The sequence below is a fragment of the Anabrus simplex genome, chromosome 3, assembly GCF_040414725.1.
Source record: "Anabrus simplex isolate iqAnaSimp1 chromosome 3, ASM4041472v1, whole genome shotgun sequence".
In the NCBI taxonomy this organism is placed as follows: Eukaryota; Metazoa; Arthropoda; class Insecta; order Orthoptera; family Tettigoniidae; genus Anabrus; species Anabrus simplex.
In genome coordinates, this window is record NC_090267.1 from 355,119,129 (window position 1) to 355,146,081 (window position 26,953).

The following is a 26,953-nucleotide window of genomic DNA, read 5'->3' on the forward strand; positions in this document are numbered from 1 at the left end:
AAAAGAAACTGTTACAGCAATTCAAAAAATTATAAACTTAGAACAGAAAATAACTTATGTTCTTGACATGAAGAATTCATGAAGTGAAATATCATAAGTGTTGATTCATAATTTGCAACCGTAGAAAGTTTAAGTGCGTACAAAATACGTGATGCAACTAAGACTGGATCTGATGTAGTTTTCACTGAGCTTATATAGTTGAGAAACAAGACCTGTAAGTCAAAACTCACTTATTGCATCAGCTTACTTAAACCTTTAATAAATGCCACAATATTGTTACTACTGGCATAAAAACTGGTAAGTTCTGTAGGCATTATTAAACACACATAAGTTATTGCCATTGTACATTCTTTTGTATCATTATTAATGGAGATATTGAATGAAATACAATATCAGCTGGGCCTGAGTGACATGTAAATTGCTGTGGCTGGAAGTAGCATGGCATATGTCATTAACTCCATATGATGATGTACTTTCATGCAGTAGAAATACTTTGTTGTATCCAATGCAAAATAAATGCTGTACCGGCATTACTGGTACATACATACATACATACATACATACATACATACATACATAGATACTGTACCGCAAACGCCGCTACGGGAAAGAAGTTCGAAGTATGTGTGTTGAACTTCGCGCAAGGCGGAAGATAGGCAGCCTGCCGAACTCACTGACATACTCAGGCGTGACGTAGGCAATTCAAGTGAGCTCTACACGGCCAAGCATGACCATATATGGTAATGTCCCGGCCCATGTGCAAAAGTCTATTTAGCGTTAAAATGTTGTTATTTTGACACTGCCATCATAGAGGCCATCATAATAGACACAACCTATCAAATTCTTAAGAAAATCCACAATCTGGTATAAAAGGAGGGTGATCCGGACTACAGAGTCAGTGTATGTTACTCCACCGTCTCTGCGACATGGGTGACGGGTGGAGCGCTATGAGTGCAGACCGAACCTATCAATCAATCAATCAATCAATCAATCAATCAATCAATCAATCAATCAATCAATCAATCAATCAATCAATACTGATCTGCATTTAGGGCAGTCGCCCAGGTGGCAGATTCCCTATCTGTTGCTTTCCTAGCCTTTTCCTAAAAGATTTCAAAGAAATTGGAAATTTATTGAACATCTCCCTTGGTAAGTTATTCCAATCCCTAACTCCCCTTCCTATAAATGAATATTTGCCCCAGTTTGTCCTCTTGAATTCCAACTTTATCTTCATATTGTGATCTTTCCTACTTTTATAAACGCCATTCAGACTTATTCGTCTACTAATGTCATTCCACGCCATCTCTCCGCTGACAGCTCGGAACATACCACTTAGTCGAGCAGCTCTTCTTCTTTCTCTCAATTCTTCCCAACCCAAACATTGCAACATTTTTGTAACGCTACTCTTTTGTCGGAAATCACTCAGAACAAATCGAGCTGCTTTTCTTTGGATTTTTTCCAGTTCTTGAATCAGGTAATCCTGGTGAGGGTTCCATACACTGGAACCATACTCTAGTTGGGGTCTTACCAGAGACTTATATGCACTCTTCTTTACATCCTTACTACAACCCCTAAACACCCTCATAACCATGTGCAGAGATCGGTACCCTTTATTTACAATCCCGTTTATGTGATTACCCCAATGAAGATCTTTCCTTATATTAACACCTAGATACTTACAATGATCCCCAAAAGGAACTTTCACCCCATCAACACAGTAATTAAAACTGAGAGGGCTTTTCCTATTTGTGAAACTCACAACCTGACTTTTAACCCCATTCATCAACATACCATTGCCTGCTGTCCATCTCACAACATTTTCGAGGTCACGTTGCAGTTGCTCACAATCTTGTAACTTATTTATCACTCTATAGAGAATAACATCATCCGCAAAAAGCCTTACCTCCGATTCCACTCCTTTACTCATATCATTTATATATATAAGAAAACATAAAGGTCCGATAACACTGCCCTGAGGAACTCCCCTCTCAACTATTACAGGGTCAGACAAAGCTTCACCTACTCTAACTCTCTGAGATCTATTTTCTAGAAATATAGCAACCCATTCAGTCACTCTTTTGTCTAGTCCAATTGCATTCATTTTTGCCAGTAGTCTCCCATGATCCACCCTATCAAATGCTTTAGACAGGTCAATCGCGATACAGTCCATTTGACCTCCAGAATCCAAGATATCTGCTATATCTTGCTGGAATCCTACAAGTTGAGCTTCAGTGGAATAACCTTTCCTAAAACCGAATTACCTTCTATCGAACCAGTTATTAATTTCACAAACGTGTCTAATATAATCAGAAAGAATGCCTTCCCAAAGCTTACATACAATGCATGTCAAACTTACTGGCCTATAATTTTCAGCTTTATGTCTATCACCCTTTCCTTTATACACAGGGACTACTATAGCAACCCTATGGTCGGATGAGTCTTTGCATTTCGAGTGTTCGGTTCCAGCGGAGTTGGAACTTTGATTTTCTTCAAGTGCCATGTTAGGACTTGTGTTACAGTGACTAACTGAAGGAACTTAGAATTTCTCTCGTGTGAGTGTCGTAACTTTTACAAGTACTACATTTGAACTCGTATTTTGAACTTGTATTTTCGTAAACAGACTTTGGGAACATAGAAATTTTTTGAGTGTCTAATTTGGACTTGTATTTTGCGACAAGCTGTGGAACTTGTGTTTCATGACAAACTGAACTTAGAGTATTTCAGAGTATTACGCTCGAACTTATGTTTAATAACAGATTGTGGAAACATGAAATATTTTTCGAGTGCCGCATCTGGACTTGTGTTTAAATTTTTGTCATCATAACAGACTGTGAAAACATAGAGTACCCATGCCATATCTGAGTTTGTGTTTTCCTCTCGTGATGTTCCGAGGGAACATAGAACTTTTCAGTATCATAATTGAACTTACAATTTATGCTTCGTAATCATTTTTCATGGACAGTGTTAGACTCTTTCGATGTGCAGTTTTACATTAATGATCACTTAATTTTGTTTATCAATGGAATAGGATGTTTCCGAGTACCATTTAATTTACTTACTTTATTACAAACGTGCCAATGTGTTCTGAACTTGCATAAACTGTGCATCATGTGCTTAATATTGTGCTCTAACCATAAACTGACGAGATCAGTGAATTAAGAACTGTGATGACAATGATTAGTGACCCAACAGAACATTCTAGTCTGCCATGTCAATGTTAATAAGCTCATGTCATGAACTTGACATTATAAATTACACATTATTTTCTCAAGTATTAATTAGACTAACATCAAACACAAGGTCAGATATTCAGTTCAATCGTCTTATTTTCAGGTGACAATTTATGAACATTTACGATTCAGCGAGGTGTTTGAATCAAGATTTTAGTAACACTTGACGTATTTCATTTGCAATGAGTGAACGCAATAATTTAAAGGTCAATCTATTTAACAGTGCTACAGACTCTGGGATGGGTTTAAAGAAATTGTTGAGGAATGCGAAAACAGGTTTGTACCTTTAAGGGTTGTAAGGAATGGTAAAGACCCACCTTATTATAACAGAGAAATAAAGAGACTAAGAAGGAGGTGCAGACTGGAAAGAAATAGAGTTAGAAATGTCTGTGGAAGTAAGGAGAAATTGAAGGAACTTACTAGAAAATTGAATCTAGCAAAGAAGGCAGCTAAGGATAACATGATGGCAAGCATAATTGGCAGTCATACAAATTTTAGTGAAAAATGGAAGGGTATGTATAGGTATTTTAAGGCAGAAACAGGTTCCAAGAAGGACATTCCAGGAATAATTAATGAACAAGGGGAGTGTGTATGTGAGGATCTTCAAAAGGCAGAAGTATTCAGTCAGCAGTATGTAAAGATTGTTGGTTACAAGGATAATGTCGAGATAGAGGAGAAGACTAAGGCCAAAGAAGTAATAAAATTTACATATGATAACAATGATATTTATAATAAGATACAAAAGTTGAAAACTAGAAAAGTGGCTGGAATTGATCAGATTTCTGGGGATATACTAAAGACAATGGGTTGGGATATAGTACCATATCTGAAGTACTTATTTGATAATTGTTTGATCGGAGGAGCTATACCAGATGAATGGAGAGTTGCTATAGTAAGCCCTGTGTATAAAGGAAAGGGCGATAGACATAAAGCTGAAAATTACAGACCAGTAAGTTTGACGTGCATTGTATGTAAGCTTTGGGAAGGCATTCTTTCTGATTATATTAGACATGTTTGTGAAATTAATAACTGGTTCGATAGAAGGCAGTTCGGTTTTAGGAAAGGTTATTCCACTGAAGCTCAACTTGTAGGATTCCAGCAAGATATAGCAGATATCTTGGATTCTGGAGGTCAAATGGTCTGTATCACGATTGACCTGTCTAAAGCATTTGATAGGGTGGATCATGGGAGACAACTGGCAAAAATGAGTGCAATTGGACTAGACAAAAGAGTGACTGAATGGGTTGCTATATTTCTAGAAAATAGATCTCAGAGAATTAGAGTAGGTGAAGCTTTATCTGACCCTGTAATAATTAAGAGGGGAATTCCTCAAGGCAGTATTATCGGACCTTTATGTTTTCTTATATATATAAATGATATGAGTACAGGAGTGGAATCGGAGGTAAGGCTTTTTGCGGATGATGTTATTCTCTATAGAGTAATAAATTACAAGATTGTGAGCAACTGCAGCGTGACCTCGAAAATGTTGTGAGATGGACAGCAGGCAGGTTGTGAGTTTCACAAATAGGAAAAGCCCTCTCAGTTTTAATTACTGCGTCGATGGGGTGAAAGTTCCTTTTGGGGATCATTGTAAGTATCTAGGTGTTAATATAAGGAAAGATCTTCATTGGGGTAATCACATAAATATGATTGTAAATAAAGGGTACAGATCTCTGCACATGGTTATGAGGGTGTTTAGGGGTTGTAGTAAGGATGTAAAGGAGAGGGCATATAAGTCTCTGGTAAGACCCCAACTAGAGTATGGTTCCAGTGTACGGGACCCTCACCAGGATTACTGGATTCAAGAACTGGAAAAAATCCAAAGAAACGCAGCTAGATTTGTGCGCATGGAGAATCAAGAACTCTCAAATCCTCGAGAAATTCCAGAATGTCGAGAACTTCACATCCAGGACGGGCGTGGTTCCTATCCAGGCCGTGCCCAGCAACCATCCCAGAGTCCGGAGATTCCAGCCTGCTAAGACGCTTCAACTTAACTTGTATGAAAGGTGATATTAATTTGTCTTCAATTAACAATAAAATCAGATTATCAAAAAATCTAAGTTCAATGAACTAATACCCCTCTCTATACCAACTCCAATGTTTTCATGCCACACCCCCAGAAATAGGCCATGCTCTTCAAGCTAGTGTCAGCGCCTCAAAGATAGACATTTTTTAGTGGTACAATACGTACATACATATTCATTTAGACTTTTGTGCATTCCAGTCTTCAGTCTGCAAGCCTCTGCAAAGTAATTAAGTGCCTCCACAGTCCTCTATTTGCAACCAGCTTTCTGGCCTCGTTTAGTCCCATGCCTCTCATCATTAAATCACTATAAACCAAATATAATCATTGTTGCCTGGTCTCTTTCTACAGTAGTACTGTTACTATCCATTATTCTCCCAGGTAAATTATCCTCCTCTATTCACCTCATATGACCCAATCAGATCAATCAGTTTGCCACTGACCTGCATTTAGGGCTGTCGCCCAGATGGCAGATTCCCCATCCATTGGTCTTTTTTAAAACGATTCAAAGAAATTGGCAATTTACTGAACATCTCCCTTCATAAATTACTCAAATCCACAGTTCCTCTTCCAATAAGGGAATAATTTCCTCAATTTGATCTTTTGAATTCCAACTTTATCTTCATATTATGATATTTCCAACATTTAAAAACTCCATTGAAGCTTATTCATCAACTAATGTCATTCCACCAAGCGAGTTGGCCATGCGGTCAGGGGCATGCTGCTGTGAGCTTGCATCCAGGAAATGGTGGGTTTGAATCCCACTGTCGGCAGCCCTGAAGATGGTTTTCCATCGTTTCCCATTTTCACACCAGGCAAATGCTGGGGCTGTTAAATCTGAAAAATACACTGACTGACAGAGCAAATGCAACACCAAGAAGGAGTGGTCAGAACTTTATGCCAATTGCAGGGTAGACTGACGTCACTGAGGTATGCTTATGATGCGAAATGCGCCGCTGTGCTGCGCACGTAGCGAACCATAAATGGGACACGGCGTTGGCGAATGGCCCACTTCGTACCGTGATTTCTCAGCCGACAGTCATTGTAGAACATGTTGTCGTGTGGCACAGGACACGTGTATAGCTAAGAATGCCAGGCCGCCGTCAACGGAGGCATTTCCAGCAGACAGACGACTTTACGAGGGGTATGGTGATCGGGCTGAGAAGGGCGGGTTGGTCGCTTCGTCAAATCGCAGCCGATACCCATAGGGATGTGTCCATGGTGCAGCGCCTGTGGCGAAGATGGTTGGCGCAGGGACATGTGGCACGTGCGAGGGGTCCAGGCGCAGCCCAAGTGACGTCAGCACGCGAGGATCGGCGCATCCGCCGCCAAGCGGTGGCAGCCCTGCACGCCACGTCAACCGCCATTCTTCAGCATGTGCAAGACACCCTGGCTGTTCCAATATCGACCAGAACAATTTCCCGTCGATTGGTTGAAGGAGGCCTGCACTCCCGGCGTCCGCTCAGAAGACTACCATTGACTCCACAGCATAGACGTGCACGCCTGGCATGGTGCCGGGCTAGAGCGACCTGGATGAGGGAATGGCGGAACGTCGTGTTCTCCGATGAGTCACGCTTCTGTTCTGTCAGGGATAGTCACCGCAGACGAGTGTGGCGTCGGCGTGGAGAAAGGTCAAATCCGGCAGTAACTGTGGAGCGCCCTACCGCTAGACAACGCGGCATCATGGTTTGGGGCGCTATTGCGTATGATTCCACGTCACCTCTAGTGCGTATTCAAGGCACGTTAAATGCCCACCGCTACGTGCAGCATGTGCTGCGGCCGGTGGCACTCCCGTACATTCAGGGGCTGCCCAATGCTCTGTTTCAGCAGGATAATGCCCGCCCACACACTGCTCGCATCTCCCAACAGGCTCTACGAGGTGTACAGATGCTTCCGTGGCCAGCGTACTCTCCGGATCTCTCACCAATCGAACACGTGTGGGATCTCATTGGACGCCGTTTGCAAACTCTGCCCCAGCCTCGTACGGACGACCAACTGTGGCAAATGGTTCACAGAGAATGGAGAACCATCCCTCAGGACACCATCCGCACTCTTATTGACTCTGTACCTCGACGTGTTTCTGCGTGCATCGCCGCTCGCGGTGGTCCTACATCCTACTGAGTCGATGCCGTGCGCATTGTGTAACCTGCATATCGGTTTGAAATAAACATCAATTATTCGTCCGTGCCGTCTCTGTTTTTTCCCCAACTTTCATCCCTTTCGAACCACTCCTTCTTGGTGTTGCATTTGCTCTGTCAGTCAGTGTACGTGGGTAAGCAACATGATAGCGAAAGTTCATCCCCTGCTGCTAGTACATCTCAAAGAAAGCAATCTTCTGTGCTTACAAAGTTAGGTACAGTAGAGTCTCGATTATCCGACCTAAACGGGACCTGGAGTATGTCGGATCAGCGAAAATGTCGGATAATACAGAATAACTTTGAATATGAACTAAAACAAACAGGAAGGTCATACTGTATTACTAAAACAAATGACGTGTTTTACGGACATTATTTATTGAAGTATCAATTCAATTGTACAGTACATGCAGTACTGAACCAAAATATTCCAAATGTCTTACGAAAAGAAACTTGTCAACAATTAAGGATGAAAGGAGTTTCCGCCGACATTTCTTTTTCAGTGTTTCTAGCACACGTTGGAACATGAATTTGATGTCACCACTTCTAAGTTGCTGCTCATTTTGGGTGTGATGGAGCGTTTTCAAGTTGAAGAAGAGGTTTTGTAGGGAGATTGTTTGAAGCTGGAAATGTTTCTACATCTGGAACAAACTGTGTAACGAAACAGTCTTTAAAGATGTCAGCAGACATCCAGGTAGCCTTCTGATTCGTGTAATGGACTGGAAGAGAAATATTTTTAAATGCCCTAAGCTTCTTTGATTTACCAATCATAAGCAATTTTCCTTTTAAGTTGCCAGTAACATTACTACAGCCAAGAACAGTAAATCTGCGAGGGCTGCGAGAGTTTTTGATGGCAGTATCTTGAAATTTCATCCAGTCTGATAACAATTAAAAATCTGATAACCGGTTAATCCTTCAGCAAGTGTTACTACTTGACGTTCCTTTTAGAATGTCACAACCTCATCGGAGTTTTTCTCCACAGATATTAAACTGCCTAATGCCGTACCGTGTTTTCCACTGATGAAGCCAACCAGCACTGGCAGGCAGTATATGTAAGGTCGGTCCCCTTCATTAAACTCCTTCTGGAAATACACCGCCTTTTCTTGCAGAATGGTGCCAGACATTGGCAGGCCCTTTTCCCGGTTTTGAATGAACCAAAGAAACAGTGCTTCACTTACTTTTTCGTACACACATTTCTTCATTGTTTTTCTAATTTTCAGTGCTTCACTTGTTGCTCTGGTAGAGCACCATTTTTAAAAACCTTCCCTCTTTATATTTCCACTCTCCCACTGTAACACGCCCAATACCATATTCTGAAACCACTTTTGAAGAGCTTCCCTTTTGTCCAGTCTTTTTAACGCACTCAGCTTTTCTTCCATAGAAAGAATCACTTTCATCCGTTTACTCGCCATACTCACAGAGGATATGAAAAGTATAACATTCGCACCCAACCGATACTACACTGAACAATGACTGAATAATCGCTCCACCTGTTCTTGAGAAAAAATCGGTCCTGCCGCCAGCAGTCAGGCGACTGGTGTTCCCACGATCGCACCCTCCACTCCGGGTGTTCCAGAATTTAGTCTCCATCAAAAGTTCTAAATGAAGTCTACCAGTGTCGGATAACACGGAATGTCGGATAAGCGAAGGTCGGTTGAGCGAGACTCTACTGTAGTTGTAAATGATGACAAATTTCCAGAGATAACTTCTCGAAACGCATAGTTGAAATATTTGCCAAAGCAAATATACCTCTGGAAAAGCTGGAATGCAAAGAGCTAAGAGCTTGGATTACTGAGTTTTCAAATGAAGAGCTGCCATGTGTGAGAACTCTATGTGAAGTGTATTTTCCGGGTAAGTTTCTATTTCATTGATCAGGTACGGTTTAGGTATTACGACATCAAAACTACGCGCAAAATTGAAAGATACCGAATTTGAGTGCGATTTCCATATCGAAATCAAATCCAAATCTCTTTATTTGCAAATGAGGTGTCTACCTCGGTGGCAAATGGTACACTAAAATACATTATTGTCAAGCACTAGATATTAAATTAACAAAAGAAAATTTTCCTATAATACAATATTATACATTTTACGCTAACAATGTTTTCTATTAAACACACAGCTCATCCTTAATAAATTTATATTGTTTACAAAATTCTACTTATAATATCTCCTGTACTACTTACAAATATAGTCAACTGATATACAGTATGTGGAATTACTTCAAATGATACTATACAACTGGTATAAGATTAATATTTACATTGCATTTATTTTACTTATTTTTTTTTTTTTTTTTTTTTTTTTACCCGTTCTGGATCCTAAGTAGCATAATGACCTGCTGCATCTTAACCAGAGCCCCTTTTGCCATCACTTTTCAGAGTTCCTGAAGGGCCTTCACAGCTACCGTAGCGGTCCCAGGGCCCTCGAAGTCCCCACTGTACTTCACCCCTACAGTCAGTCCCCTACTTTGGCTGTCCAAACTCCTTAGACCAGGGGATGGAATTAATTTATTCACACACATTTTTTAATTTACAATAACCTGCACTGGTCGAATGCCCTATAACACTTCATTTATTTTCTCTGTTGCTGTTTATTCTCTTCTTGAATATCTGTACAGATTTTGGAAAAGGATCAAACACTACCCCTGGTAAACTGTTCCACTCCTTCACACCCTTCCCAATGAATGAAAATTTACCCCAATCGCTTCTGCTAAAATTCCTTCTAATTTTATATTTGTGGTCAGTCCTGCCGATATAATTATTTTCCAACTGAAGCCTCTCACGGATATCTCCCCATGCTTCTTCTCCTGTATAGGCTCTATATAATCCTATAAGTCTAGTTTTCTCCTTTCTCTTACTTAAAGTTTCCCACCCAAGTTCCTTTAACATTTCTGATACACTACTCTTTCTCCTGAAATCCCCTGTTACAAATCTTGCTGCTTTCCTCTGCACACTATCTATTTCTTTTATTAGGTATTCTTGGTGAGGATCCCAAACACTGTTTGCATATTCCAATAATGGACGAACCATACTCGAGTAACTTTTTTCTTTTAATTCGTTGCATCCTTTAAGTAGCCTCATTATGACATGTAACGATCTGTATGCTTTCCCAACAATGTCATCAATATGACCCTTCCAGTGCAAATTACTTTCAAATCTCACACCTAAGTATTTGCACTTGCCATCTTTTGGGATAACTACCTCATCCAAAGTATATTCAAATTCAGTTTTAAAGCTCCTGTTTGTAAAAGTTGTAACAGTTGATTTGCCTCCATTAACCTTCATTTTATTTTCTTCAACCCATTGTTGGATACTTTCAAGGTCCCTTTGTAATTCTGAACAATCCTCAATGTTGTTTATTTCCCTATAAACAATTATGTCATCTGCATACAATCTTATTTTTGATGTTATATTGTTCTCTAAATCATTTGCGTATATTACGAAAAGTAACGGACCGATTATACTACCCTGTGCAATTCCCTTCCAAACTTTCTCTTCCTGAGATACATTATAGGCCTATCCTACTTTGACTTTCAGAACCCTTGAATTTAGAAATGTTTTTATCCAACGTGTAACCCTTACGTCCAATCATATTCCCTCCAATTTCTTTAATAATATTCCATGTTCCACTCTGTCAAAGGCTTTGGAAAGATCTATGGCTATGCAATCTAACTGACCTCCTGAATCCAACTGATCTGATATGTCCTGCTGAAATCCCACCAGTTGTGCCTCACAAGAAAATTTCTTTCTAAATCCATACTGGCTCCTCATGAACCAATTTTTATCACCACATATCCCTCTGATGTACTTCGATATTAAACTCTCCAGTATTTTACAAACTATACTGGTCAGGCTGATTAGTCTGTAGTTCTCTGGTTTCCTTTTATCACCCTTTCCTTTATAAATTGGTATTATTATAGATTCCTTCCATTCCTTTGGTATTACACTATTATTTATGACATAGTCAAAGAGATATTTTAAATAAGGCACTATGTACCACCCCATTGTCTTTAATACCTCCCCAGTAATTTGATCACTTCCTGCTGCTTTTCCTTGCTGAAGCAGCTGGATTTCTCTGAAAATATCTTCGTTTGTGAATGAGAAGCTTCTTGTTTCCCTCTGTCTCTCTCCCTCTCTAGCTTCTGTTTCGGTTTCCAACTCTACTGAATCTCTAAATTTCCTACTAAATAGGTTTGCTTTCTCAGTATCTGTTAAATAGTGTTCACCCCCTTCTCCCACCATTGTAGGAATTTGGATTCCTTTCCCTTTTTGATTCCTGATATATGAATACAGCTTTTTCCATTTCCCTTTGTGGTCATTACCCTCTTTTGCTTCCTTTTTTGCTCTATTCAGTTCCCTCATTAGCTGTTTTCTAGTTTCTCTACTCTCCCTACCCTCTTTGATTTTCCTGTTTACTATTCTACATTTTCTTTTTAATTTTCTTATTTCCCTTGTATAATAAACAGGGTCTGAGGTCATTTTACCCTACTTAACAGGTACAAATCTCTTCTCTCCTTCCCAAATGATTCCTTTAAATTTAGCCCAAAGTGTATCCACGTTACTCCCTTCACTTATCCAACAACTGAATTGTGATTTAAGGTAAGTCCCAAATTCATCAACTTTAGTTTTCTGTACAATTTATTGTCTTGTGTGACCCTCTCATTAAGCCTTTTTGGTACGAGTCCTACATCCATGATTACAGCCTTATGGTCTCCTATTCCTTCAATTACCTCAGTTTTATCAACAATTTCCCATGGTTTAACCAAGAATACATCTAGTAAGTTATTGAGACGAGTCAGTTCTTGTACTACTTGTGTAAATCCTCCCTCCCAAATTAACTTATTTGCCAGTTTCTGTTCATGGGCTTCACTTGCAGCTCCATTCCATTCAACTTCAGGCAAATTTAGATCTCCCCAATTATTACCATATCATTATTATTGTTTTTACGAGTATAATCTATTATTTTCTCAAAGATTTCCATGTCTCTTTCCTCTCTTCCAGGCCTGTATGTTCCTATAATTCCCACCTCCTTCATATTATCACAAACTAATTTTATCCCTAATATTTCATCCCTTTCATCGGTAAACCATTCATGTGAACAGTAAGTTTCCTTCACCAGAATAAACACCCCCCCTCCCTTTTTATCTCCTCGGTCTCTACAATAGACTGTGTACCCTTCTGGAAATACTTCTCTATTACCCACCCCTTCTTTCAACCACGATTCCACTCCTATCACCACATCAGTCTCATAAGATTCCATCAATGTACCGAATTTTAATTGTTTATTTACTACACTTTTACAGTTTACAAGAGCAATCTCAGACCCCCTTCCTCCCTAAAACTTGACTGTTGCAATTGGGTAACTTGAAATTTCTTACTATCCTGAGTTTCTTTTTCTAGTTGACTGAGCCAGCTTGAAATAGCCTACAGCTGGCTCTTTCTACTAGTTTTCCTGGTCAGTATTATAACTCAAGGGAGTTGCCTGTTTTACAGTACATATCTTAAGATCAATAAAATCTAGAACAATATTTGCTATCTTTCGTTTACCTGAATTGTTTAGATGGAGGCCATGTTTCGTATAACAGTACGGTCTCTCAAAACTGCTGCATTCAATAACCTGAGTATTCCGAAAATGTTTACAAATTTTAACAATATCTGTATTGACCTTGTCCACTTCAATGTTCACACACGACAGTCTACTCAAATCATGCCTGTGGGGCACGTTCACTACAAAAACGTTAGTGTGGGTCAGCTTCCCTAGTGTATGTTTAAGTTGTGATCTTACATTCTTGGCGTCGTCGTGAGCTACGTCGTTCGTCCCACCGATGATAAGCACTGCATCGCCGCTCCCGAAGTTCCTAGTTGCTGCTTCTACGTTTTCCACAACACTGCTGATAGAAACTCCTGGATATATTTCTCCGGTTGCTGTTATATTCTCGTCGTTAATCACTCCCGCAATTCCCCTTCCTTGGCTATCACCAAACACAGCTACCTTCGCTGATTTAGGCCTAACTGGGTCTTGAATCTGAATTCTAGGCCTAAATTTTAAACTCGGCACGGCAACGGCAGCGGATCGCGATGATTTGGTTTCACGCGCGCGATCACTTTCTTCCAGAATTAAATTATTTAGGGCAGAAAACCTATTTCTGATGTTTATTTCCGGAAATTCAGTTGTAGATTTCTTCTTAGCCGGCCATCCACGAACTACTTGACACCACGTGCTCGAGTTTGTTAAGTACTTGTACCGGTAGCCTATATCACTCGAAGAATGGTCAGTCCCAAATTCTAGCGATCGCAGTCTTTCTTTTAATTCTTGATTTTCAACTTTAAGAGTCTCATTGTCCTTTTTTAGAATGTTTATAATTTCTAATGCACTTTTATATTCCTCATCGACTGTTTTCGGTGCTTCGTCAACGCCGTCCCCAACAACAACATTCCGAACACACTGCTCACAAATCCAGTCCATATTTTCATTAGTTTTTACGTCTCTAGGGCAATTTCCGCACTTATAATGCCACCATCGATCACATGAATCGCACAACATTCCATTTTTCACTAATCTTCGACATTTTCTGCACTTTTCGTCACATTTTACGGTTAATTTACTCGGAGAATAAAACTCTACGTCGTCATTATCGGGCGCCATTTTGAAAAAAATTATCTTACCCATACCCAATTGATCCAGTATTTTTAAATTATTTTGTTATAAATTGAGGTCTTTCTTCCTTTCTAGAAGTTTCATCTGACTACCAGAAAGGAACAGCAGAGGCTCTAGTGGGGAAGAACATCAACATACTCTGATGAAACTACAGATAGAATGGGCCGTTGTGTTTTTATCATCATATTCCAAGTCCTAGCCGGATCGAAAAGAGAGCTGCACGTTGTTTCTGTCAACTATCTTGATGCAGGAAATGCTACAAACTGCTCTCGTGCTGTTTTAGAAGCTCTCTGCAATTATAGTGTACCATATGATGCAGTTAAAGTGTTTGTTAGTGACAGTGTCCCGTACTTGACCCAGTGTTATGAAACATTAAGTGTGGTCATAGGGGATAATTTAATGCATGTACAGTACAGGGCACATAAGATCAGCTTGGTTGGCAATAGTTGGGTCGCAGTGATAACAGATTTAAATCATGTGGTTGCGATGGTAGTCTGCAGTTTTGAACACAAGAAATCGAAAATATAATTACCGGTATTTACAATTTTTAACTTCAAAGGAAGCAAAGCTTTTTCCTGCACCTGTCATGACCCGATGGAATAGCTGGTTTCAGGCTTTCTTCTATTTGAGTGCTTACTTTAGTGATGTTGTTACATTTTTCAAGATGTCTGACATGAAAGTCATCAACAACTGTGGTATTAAGTAACTGACTGATCTGAGTGACCAAGAAGTGAATAAGCTTCACACCCACATGGTTTTTGTCACAGATCATGCAGCTGGATTGGTTGACCACCTTACTGAACTTGAAGGGTCTCTGTAGCCTACCGCTCATCTCCTTTTTGCCGAACTGCATAACCTTGATGCCAGTTTTACCTTCATTTGCAAGGGGAATTTTTCTGCAGCAACTAATGATGCTTTAATTAAGCTCACTCCGCTACAGCAGGCTGCATGTAGAGACACATTTGTCAAAGCTGCTCATTCTTCACAGTGCAAGCTAGCCACATTGAAAGCTAAAGACCCCAACCATAAGCATTTTGTGTCAATTTCTCAAGCTTTGTATCCAAAAAATATAATTTTGAATAACACTGATAAATTAGATGAGCTTGAGAAATTGTTTGGAGTAACAGATCTCTCATGAAATGATATCTGGTCTGGTTACTGTTCTCTGAAACATGCAATTCAAACCCAGATGAAAGAAAGTAAAAAATTTGATGTCATGCTTGCATTAACTGCAGTTCAGACAGAGTTAAGCATATTTGCTAAATACTGTCTTGAGTTGTTGTGGACTCCAATGAACAATGTAGATAGTGATCGCATGTTGTCTCATTACAACACGGTGGTTACAGACAGATGGTGCAATTTGAAAAAAAGCAATGCTGAAGTACTGACAATGCTTTCGTTTGAACAATGAATTTGTACTGTGTGTGAACCAAGGACAATAATTGCACTTCATAAACTTGGAATCATTAAAATTAATAATACCATAAAATTATTTTAACTTTGTAAATAGATGCTAATTTTGGTAAAATAGATGCTAATTCTGGAAAAAATAGATGCTAATTTTGAAACAAATAGATGCTAATTTTTCAGGTCCCTACCTATTCCTATGCTGATCTGCCATTGCCTTTGTCTTATTATGTGTTACTTTTCTTCTTCCTATGTCCTATGATTTGATATAAAGATAACTGTAACCTTCTAGAGGCATGATGAACTCATTACTTTAATCCTAAGTTATTAATAAAAAGTTTAATTCATGAAATTTGTGAATTATTTATGTGAAAGAGAAGCAATATTGATAATCATTCATTATTCCTTATGTAATCTTGATTAGAACTATAATATATACCCCAAATCAAGATTATATAACAAATTACCCTTTTCACCCTTCATGGCCATAGCTATCACCCTTTATGGCCATACCATTAAGGGATTTTATAGAATATTAATATGAAGAGATACTTCTGTCAAAATGAGGAATCTTATTCTGTCTTCTATTTCCCTTCACACACGTGATATTGGAATACAATTTCAGGATCGTTATTATCCGTGAATTTCACTGCATTTTTGCACTTATTGGAAAATAAGTAAATTTTGCTTTAAACTGGTCTTGTTGCTTTAATTTTCTAGGGGAAATGACCTCGATGTTAGGCCCCTTTAAACAATAAGCATCATCATCAAACAGTTTAATTTTCTGTATGTTGCAAAAACAAAATCACTAATTTCTTAACCAGAATCATATGATTTGTTCAGATATTTCAAAATTGGTTCAAAATATTTTTTGTCACTTTAATCATTATTGCAAAAAATTCATGGCTCTAATTATATCCTTGTTAATATGAATACCCCAGCGAAGATCTTTTTTTATTAACAGCTGTTTTTTATTAACAGTGTACTTATTGATCCCCATGAGGTACTTTCACTCCATCAACACAGTAATTGAAACTGAGAGGATTTGGTGAAACTTACAGCTTGAATTTTCACCCAGTTTACCATCATACTGTTATCTGCTATTCATCTTGCAACTTTGTCAAGGTAATTTTGCAATCACTTGTAATCTTGTAACCTATTCATTACTCTATACCAGAGGTGCTCATCTGAGCGCCTGCTGAGGGTATCCCAGCTCAGCTGGGCTGGCCTGACGTAAATGCGGGCAGCTCACGTAGCAAGCATATGTCACAGTGAGGGGAGAGAGCGAGCACACTTTACAGGGAGGGGAATATTGACGTTCGATTGTGATTACGAAGCTCTCCTCCACTACTCAGTGAAATACTGATTGGGGTACAGTATTTAAAAAAGAAAAACCTACCATAATCGCAAGAAAGCCAACCTTTTCAAGATATTCCAGTTTGATTCATATTAGATTTGATATAAAAAGTTGAATAGTATTTTCTTATATTTATACATTTGAAGAAAACTAATACATTTTAATTTTTGTGTTACAATTTACAAAGGTACAGGGTTTAAGCATACATGGTACAATGTACAATTCCTTGGATAGGAATGACAGTATTTCCATTTTTTTTTAAAGTAAAATTCCTATTATTCATTCAGGAAAAAGTTATATATTCATGTAATTCAACAAGTTTACTGCTTGATTTTGCACAGTGTTTTAGTGTTGTGTGACTTTCCCTGTTCATTGAATTTCTGAAAATAGTATTTAAAAATTATCAGGCATCTGATGATAATAGCTAGTCTCTAAATGGGGAGGGAGATGCATCATGAGTGAGGACATAGATATTTACTATCCAAGAATAAAATACAACAACAATGTACAGTAAATGTATCAACCAAATAGATGTACAGTATGCCTTCAAATGCCTTTGCTGGCAGGACCTAGTGTTTACAGTGCACTATGTCTTCTGGTATGGGCTAGAGCAATTTTGTTACTTTCATTGATCTGTCTCTGTCTTATCCTTGACTTTGACAATGTGAAAGTGACTGAGGTATGATCGATGCTAGTAATGCCATTCCTTATGCAGCCAGTCCCTGCTATGAATGGTGTGAAAATGTTGCTCATAGGGTCGGTTGGTGCATGTATTTCAGTGGGCTTGGCAGACTGATTGTAATAGCAACTTCTGGCTCGGTGAGGAAAGCAACGGGAAACTACCTCACTCCTCATTTCCCTGGTACGCCTCTTCAGTGATGCCTAGGCCATCTATGACAGCTGATGGCAGAGCTGTTGAGGATCCAACCGGCCTTAGGGCTGAAGACTGAACTTACATACATATGCCTTCAAATAAATAACCCAACTGATGTTATTCCCCATAACCATGATTGGATTGTTGGTGGGTTTATCAGCAACCACAAGACACAGCTTATCCACCTTAACTCTGTATTATACTAGACATGTTTCTAAAGTGCCTCTAAAAATTATTGTAATTCATTACATACATTACAAAAATATTTGAGTTTGTATCCGGTCAAAATACATAAACTGCAATGAACATAAATAACATTTCTTATACTGTAAATTCAAAATGACGTGGATTTGTGCCCTCTTTCATTATTTTCTGCCTCCATTTCAAACTTAGGTATCGCTATAGTAATCAAGTGACAGGAGACCTTTTCCCAAACTTCATGGTCTCTGACGTAACCACAACATCACTATGGTTGATTAGCATACGCTCATTGCCTGCCTACCTGCCTGCCTGTCTACCTGCCCGCTTACAGTGCTGTGCGCCAGCGGGACGAAATGCCCAGCATGAGTACCTCTGCTCTATACAGTGTAACATAATCCATAAAAACACTTATCTATGATTCCAGTTCTTTAGTCATATAATTTTTATAGTGTATATAACAAAACATAAAGGACCAATAATACTGCCTTGTAAAATCTCCCTCTCAATCATTACCTTAACAGATAATTCTTAACCTGCTCTAATTTTGTGAGTTCTATTTTCTTTTCTCTAGTCCAATAGCCCCTGATTCCATCAGTAGCCTCCAATGATCTACCCCACAAAAGCCTGGGATAGACCATTTGACGTCCTGAGTCTAATATATTGACTATATTTTGATGGAATCCTGTAAAAAAAAAAAAAAAAAAAAAAAAAAGTAATTGTATGTTAGTAAGTGCTGGCCCCAAAGTGTAGTGGGAACATGCCTGTCTCTTACCCAGAGACCCCAGGTTTGATTCCCAGCTAGGTCAGGGATTTTTACCTGCATCTGAGGGCTGGTTCGAGGTCCACTCAGCCTACATGATTACAATTGAGGAGCTATCTGACGGTGAGGTAGCGGCCCCAGTCCAAAAAGCCAAGAATATCTGCCACGAGGATCCATCGTGCTGACCCACAGCATCTCGTAATCTGTAGGCCTTCGGGCTGAGCAGCTGTTGCCTGGTAGGCCATGGCACTTCACAGCTGTTGCGCCATGGGGTTTAGTTGATTTTTTTGTCTGTTAGTAAACTTCATTAATGCTGAAGTTAACAATCACTAGAAGCAGATAGGTATAACAATAGCAGCAAAGTACTTGCATACAGATATTAAGGGCTATGTTAGGAATTAATTCACTGAATGAAGCTGTTCTTATAAATCTGCTTTGGTGGTGTGGTCATGTGAAATGAATGGAGAACAGCATTGGACATGATGCTGTATAGGCTTTTGGGCTTATGCCGTGTCAAGAAAATAAGGTGAAATTCTTTATGTTTAGCAGGGAACTGTGCCCTGCATCCTCAGAAGAAATCTCGACTGTCCACGAGAAAGGCTTCCTAAACAATGACTCTTTAAAATTTAGATGTTATAATAGAAGTGGAAATGGTACGTTCATTCGCCAACAGATGGCTCCCAGGACGTGTCACAATGCTAGCATTTGAAGCGGAAGCTGACCGAACCATCAGACTAAGCGGTTCACATAATGTGTGTATGTAACATATGAACTTGACAGGTGTATAATATAGACACAAGCCTGGAATGAAACATCTGATGCTGAGGAATGTATGAATTTGGAAAACACCGAGACGAAATAACAATAGTGAAAGGACAGGGAAGGGAACTACCTACATAAATTCTTAATGGCTGGCAACCAGGTATTACTTAACTGGAAGCAGGTGTCCCTGTTGAAATTGTTAGGATTTCTACGTATTTCCACAGCTTCCCGTATAATCCTGGACCTGTAGTGTCTAGTGTGGGTAAGAGCTCAAGCATCTTGGAACGTGACATAATGACCCAACGATAGCATGTGATAAGGGTAATGCGACAGTGGTTATGGACACTGACGAGTATAAGAATAAGATCTCGGCTATATTGTCAGAGCCAGTCTACAGACTGAGCTCATGTGACCCCAGCACTCGTGTGTCAAATGACACTGTGAAGCTCTTAAGGCAATCTTCAGTTCCAAAAGAGGAGGCTAGAAACTTCTGGCCCCAGGGGATGCAGTGGCACCTAGATTATATGGACTGCCTAAGATCCATAAAAATGATGTTCCTCTCAGACCTATTGTTAGTGCGATAGGTTCTCCTACGTATGCTCTGGCTAAATACCTAAGCAAATTGCTTCAGCCACACATAGGACATATTGAATCATACATCAGGGACTCTCGGTATTTTGTCAACAAGCTGTCAACCATAATCCTTCAACCCAGTGCACTTTTGGTGAGTTTCAATGTGGAGTCCTTGTTCACTAAAGTGCCGATTCACTCAGTCATGTCTCTCATTGAACACATTACTAAGTTATTTTACCACTGCATGACTTCCAGCTATTTCTTGTGGGGTGGGAATTTTTATGAACAGACGGACGAAGTGGCTATGGGAAGTCCACTTTCGCCTGTAGTGGCTAATTTCTTTATGGAGCATTTTGAGGAGGAGGCTAATGCTTCAGCACCCGTCAAACCTTGGTCTGGACAGAAGGTCCTGAGAAACTTCATCTATTTCTAAACCACCTAAATCAGCAACATACTTCAATAAAATTCACTACGGAGATGGAGTCGGACGGATGCCTTCCTTTCTTGGATGTTCTAGTAAGAAAGAAACCGGACGGTTCCTTAGGACATACCATCTATCGTAAGCCCACCCACACAAATCGCTATCTTCATGCAGATTTTCACCACCATCCAGCACAAAAACAAGGCATTCTCACGACACTCGTCAAGAATGATATAGATGTTGATTCCCGGGAATCAACATCTATATCATCTGATGGCCAAGCAGGCATCAATTTTTGATAATGAGACAAAGACTCTCATAGTGCATTGGCACTGCCGGTGGCTACAATTAGCCTATGCAGTGGCCTCCATGATATGCACTAGCCAGCGTCTTGGTAGGTGTGCTAGGTACCAACTGATGAGCCCAGCCTAGCACACGAGGGCGAAACACTGGCAACACTGAGTTAGCTGGAAAATTTATAATGTCCAATAACGGACTCGTCAAGAAGGCGAGACGAATTTGTGAGCCATCACATATCCAGGTGGAGATGGACATGCTCAAAGTCGCGTTCAAGGGTAACGGTTACAGTGATTTGCAGATTCATAGAACCCTGCATCCCAGAGAAATGACCAAGCAAAGCTCACAGAAGGAAGCAGTGAAGGGAACTGCCTACTTGTCTTACATTCACAACACCACAGATCGAATTGCCAAGGTCCTCCGCAAACACAATATAAAAACTGTGTTTGGCACCTCCACTACAATTGCCCACAGTCCGAGTAAAACCAAGGACAAATTGTCCCCACTTTTACATCTTGAGGTATACAAAATTCCCTGTACTTGCGGTAAGGTATACATCGGCCAAACATGCCGGTCCATTGGTACCCATATCAAAGAACACAAATGTAATATTAGTTTAAATCTAAGAATTTCATTTTTGTCCGTATTGAACTGAGAATGGAAGATAGGATACTTAAAAGGGTCCACCTTTTCAATACAAATAAATGTTATAGTTCAGATGTCACGTACAATTCTAAGAGGCTGTTAAATCCTAACTCACATTTGAACTACACTCGCACCGGTGCCATTCAATGAATGATTGAACGCAGACCTTTTGTGCCAAATCCATCATGAACCTACATTTTCGAGTGTGTTTCATGTGTTTTTTTTGCATTTATCGAGTCCAAACTCACACTTGTGCAATTCTTGTCTCACCCTTCACAGCTGTTTTTTGAATTGACGCTTATTGAATAAGTGATTTCAATCCCTAACTGCCAAATTTCATCTCAACCCAAATATTTTTTAAAATGTTATGTGCATTTTTGAGAAGATAGTGTTTATTGAAATATAACCTATGTTTTGTACTACACTCGCGGCAGGCAACATTCAATGGAAGAGTGTCTGAAATAATTTGAATCTCCAATGCCAATCATCTTGTACTTCCACATGGTTTTGTTACAGTTTATATGTTTATTGTTTAAGTGATTATGTTATCTCATGTTTATACAATTTTTTGACTCACCCTTCATGACCACTTTGAAACTGACATTGTACTTCGCGTCTTCATGTTCTCTCATTTAATCACACTGATGTAACACCTTGTGTAATATAAATGTCTACATGCTAGCCTATTTCCCACATTTTGGCTGAAGATGACACCAAACAGCGTCGAAACTAGTTCCAAGTGTAAAGTAAATAAACTATAACATTTATTTGTATTGAAAAGGTGGACCCTTTTAAGTATCCTATCTTCCTGTAATATTCGTCTCAACCAACCAGACAAATTGGCAATAGCTGAGCACGCTCTATCGTCGGGTCATGATGTCATGTTCCAAGATGCTCGAACTCTTACCCGCACTAGATACTACAGGTCCAGGATTATACGGGAAGCTGTGGAAATATGTAGAAATCCTAACAATTTCAACAGGGACACCGGCTATCAATTAAGTAATACCTGGTTGCCAGCCATTAAGGATTTACGTAAGTAGTTCCCTTCCCTGTCCTTTCACTATTGTTATTTCGTCTCGGTGTTTTCCAAATTCATATGTTCCTCGGCGCCAGATGTTTCATTCCAGGCTTGTGTCTATATCATACACCTGTCAAGTTCATATGTTACGTACACACATTATGTGAACCGCTTAGTCTGATGGTTCGGTCAGCTTCCGCTTCAAATGTTAGCATTGTGCCACATCCTGGGAGCCATCTGTTGGCGAATGAACATACCATTTCCACTTCTATTATAACGTCTAAATTTTAAAGAGTCATTGTTTAGGAAGCCTTTCTCGTGGACAGTCGAGATTTCTTCTGAGGACGCAGGGCACAGTTCCCTGTGAAACGTAACAAATTTCATCTTATTTTCTTGACACGGCATAAGCCCAAAAGCCTATACAGCATCATGTCTATAAGTACGGGCTGTGAAAGCATCATTGGCAACAACAATATTGGAAATGGCCATGGAGGATAAGAGAAACAAAGGGACACCTGTTTTTAATCATTTCTAGGTAAGAGATAAAGAACTAGACAAGGCAACATGCTAGCTACAGACAGATAATTTTAGTAGAACATAGTTCTTTCAGAAAGGTTTTCAGATGAAACACTGAAAGACAAAGCAGTTTATAATGGAGATGGGATGTACAGTATTTCTTTTATTAATCATTTCTTACTTATTCTTTTTAATTTATATTCTGTCATACCATATTGAACCGAATGTTGTCTGACAATGGAAGAGGTAGAACTTTGACTAAGCATCATGAAAGTAAAGATGAATTGGTCAGCTGGAGTCCTTATACTGTTTTTTTTTCAAATGTAGTCATAAGGAAACAATCTGATGTTGCATTGATTTGAGAGGAATGTGCAAAAGTAGGATAAGATGGCTTGGACATGTGGTGTGAACAGAAGCAGATACAATTTCAGAGATATGTTGAATGCTGCAAGTTGTTGAAAGGATACCTGAGGAATGACCTAAGAAACAATGGGCTCGTACATTACACCGTGACATGACGGGAATAAATCTGTGTTCCAACAGGGTCTACAACTGAATGAAATATCTCTGAAAAGTACTGCACTGCATTTTGTAAGCCTAATGGGAAATTCAGAAATTTAGAGTCCGAAGGAGGTGATTACAGCAGTTTTCGGCCTGCCAGCGGGCAGGTTATGTCAGATTATGAAGAGATCAGAACGGAAGTGCTGCTCACAGCATGTTCCTCAACACCACCGGTCTATTGCACCCCTTGCATTAGAAAACCTAGTTTGCTGTCTGCATACTGGTATGTGGTGATATGGCATGCACGAAGTAATTCGTTGAAAATATTCTCTAACCGGGCAAGTTGGCCGTGTGGTTAGTGGCGCGCTGCTGTGAGTTCGCATCTGGAAGATAGTGGGTTCGAATTCCACTGTTGGCAGCCCTGAAGATGGTTTTCCATCGTTTCCCATTTTCATACCAGGCAAATGCTGGGGCTATACCTTAATTGAGGCCATGGCCGTTTCCTTCCCATTCCTAGGCTGTTCCTGTCCCATTGTTACCATAAGACCTATCTGTGTCGGTGCGACGTAAAGCAAATAGCAAAAAAAAAAAAAAAAAAAAAAAAAAATTCTCTTGTCATCCAGTTGACCATTAAAATCTTATATATAACTGGAGGTACCGGATATCACTCAGGTTTAATTATGACGAGACATCGAATCCTTATGTCCCAAAAACTAAGTTTTAGGCACCTATATAGATTGTAAAAAATGTATATATTAGGTTCTTTTTGTTTCAAAATAGGCACAGTGAAATGAATGAAATACGTCTGAAGGAATACTGTAAAGGCAGAAATAATACAGTGTATTTATTTATTTATACCAGGTGGCTCCCGAATGCCATACTTTCTACATATAAATGTCCCGCATGCACAAATGATGAATGAGATGTCTACCAACTGATTTTCACAGGAGAACTACTGCCAGCGGGCAGGTTATGTCAGATTACGAAGAGATCAGAACGGAAGTGCTGCTCGCAGCATGTTACTCAGCGCCACCGGTCTATTGCACCCCTTGCATTAGTAAACCTAGTTTTCCACCACATACTTCTAGGCTGGTGTATGGTATAGCCGCACTATATTTGCTGTCTGCATATCGACAATGGCTAGTGTTACATAAAATCAGCTTCATGGTCCGTATCGCACTTCAATAGATTCACAATGAAGTATTTATTAATTTTCCACCTAGTCGATACAATGATTGCCTAAGGCAATTTTTATTGGTCAAAAGTGGTACATGTTTCGTATATTATCAACATCTTCAGCCACATAACAATGTTTAGATGAAAAATATAAAATAGACAAAGTAATGCTTTAGAGGAAGTGTCCTTGAAATTAACATAAGATTGACAAGATTAAAACAAACAAATAACTCAAGAGAAAATATATAAATTATTTCTACAATAGAAAGCAGTCGTCAAGGAAACACTTGTACAATATTCCATAGAGAAATTGTCCTAATAAATATTCTTTTCTTAATAATCCATGAAAAAAGATCAATTTATAAATTAAAAATTATACAATTTATAAGTAATTATCGAAATGAAGAAATCCTGATATCACAGTGCGGCTCTTATTATTAATGTAGATGAAAATATAACTAATTCCTAGTTGTCAAATCTTATTAAGCCTGCTTTCCTTTGGAACAGTAACTCCTGTCATTCTTTCACAGTTTTGCGCCGGGTGTAATATTGATGATGCGTTCTTCCTTGTTCTTGCACCTGAGGAGGAGGAGGAGCGGGGGATATAGGTGTGTCAAGAACTTCCTTGCTGTCACCTATAGCTTCAACTGAGGAGGAATAAGTTGTAGGGCTATCTGTAGGTGGAGAAATTCCAATTCTTTTTTCTTGATCCTTCTCAAGCATTTTCAAATATACTAGAATTTGATAATATAACCTTAATGAGGCTGTAGAATATAAGAATCCATTATATTATCAAATTCTAGTATATTTGAAAATGCTTGAGAAGGATCAAGAAAAAAGAATTGGAATTTCTCCACCTACAGATAGCCCTACAACTTATTCCTCCTCAGTTGAAGCTATAGGTGACAGCAAGGAAGTTCTTGACACACCTATATCCCCCGCTCCTCCTCCTCCTCAGGTGCAAGAACAAGGAAGAACGCATCATCAATATTACACCCGGCGCAAAACTGTGAAAGAATGACAGGAGTTACTGTTCCAAAGGAAAGCAGGCTTAATAAGATTTGACAACTAGGAATTAGTTATATTTTCATCTACATTAATAATAAGAGCCGCACTGTGATATCAGGATTTCTTCATTTCGATAATTACTTATAAATTGTATAATTTTTAATTTATAAATTGATCTTTTTTCATGGATTATTAAGAAAAGAATATTTATTAGGACAATTTCTCTATGGAATATTGTACAAGTGTTTCCTTGACGACTGCTTTCTATTGTAGAAATAATTTATATATTTTCTCTTGAGTTATTTGTTTGTTTTAATCTTGTCAATCTTATGTTAATTTCAAGGACACTTCCTCTAAAGCATTACTTTGTCTATTTTATATTTTTCATCTAAACATTGTTATGTGGCTGAAGATGTTGATAATATACGAAACATGTACCACTTTTGACCAATAAAAATTGCCTTAGGCAATCATTGTATCGACTAGGTGGAAAATTAATAAATACTTCATTGTGAATGGCTAGTGTGTTCAGCAGCGATGAATAAACAGACATTACTTTAAACTCGACAACCAAGTCAGAATGCAACAGAAGCTCCAAACAGACATATGCCTTCTACAAATGTATTTTGCCAAAGAGTATTAGTTTTTGTTTTATACAACCAGCTCTTTTATTGAGTGGAATGTCTACATGTGTATAAATTAATAAGTTATTAGATTTCCTTTCTGCATCTTTGGTGTGTCTACAAACAGCAGTGGCGATTAAGGGGTGGGGTGAGGAGGGACAGTCCCACCCCCTGCCATTTGTGGAGCAAACATTATATTTTTATTCCACTTTAGCCAATTGGAACTAGGAATTATTTTAATAAAAGCTATTTGTACAAGCCTTGTTGTCTTATATGCTAAATCTTTCCTTCATTTTCTTTAATTAACATACTTATTGGTGGAAATACGCACAAAACGCCGTTTGTCATGGCTAACCGATTTGTATAGCGCTACGGCAAGTAGTGGAGACTTTGCATGTGCTGTGAGGAAGGGTAGTAGGGGTACATATTTTTTTGCCAAGGTCGTGGCCACTGAGTTATAATTCACCCGCTTGCTGTGTACATCATCATTCTGGCAGTCTCTTTAGTGTCTGTTAGTTTGTTAGTGTGTATTCAAGTACTAAATGATTTTAAATTCCATAATCATGCCGTATTTCTATGTAATTGTACCGGGTGAGCTGGCCGTGGGGTTACGGGCGCACAGCTGTGAGCTTGAACTCGGGAGATAGTGGTTTCGAATCCCATGGTCGGGAGCCCTGAAGGTGGTTTTCTGTGGTTTCCCATTTTCATACCAGGCAAATGCTGGGGCTGTACCTTAATTAAGGCTACAGCGCTTCCTTCCCAT

General features: G+C 39.1%; 1 protein-coding gene across 8 annotated transcripts in view; it reads left to right on the forward strand.

Annotated features, from left to right (window-relative positions):
- Positions 1–26,953, forward strand: part of LOC136866367 (cysteinyl leukotriene receptor 2) — a 244,753-nt gene that overhangs the window by 206,179 nt on the left and 11,621 nt on the right. For 2 of the 8 annotated variants that reach the window (XM_067143244.2, XM_067143246.2), the window contains exon 8: positions 5,002–5,236. The exons of 3 other annotated variants lie outside the window; for them this stretch is intronic. In XM_067143244.2, the coding sequence (XP_066999345.2) occupies positions 5,002–5,209 (208 nt within the window). In that variant the 3' untranslated portion in view covers positions 5,210–5,236. Of the gene's footprint in view, positions 1–5,001; positions 5,237–14,123; positions 15,770–26,953 lie in introns of those variants that run through there. 3 more of the 8 variants (XM_067143245.2, XM_067143249.2, XM_068226717.1) reach the window with 3 other exon arrangements.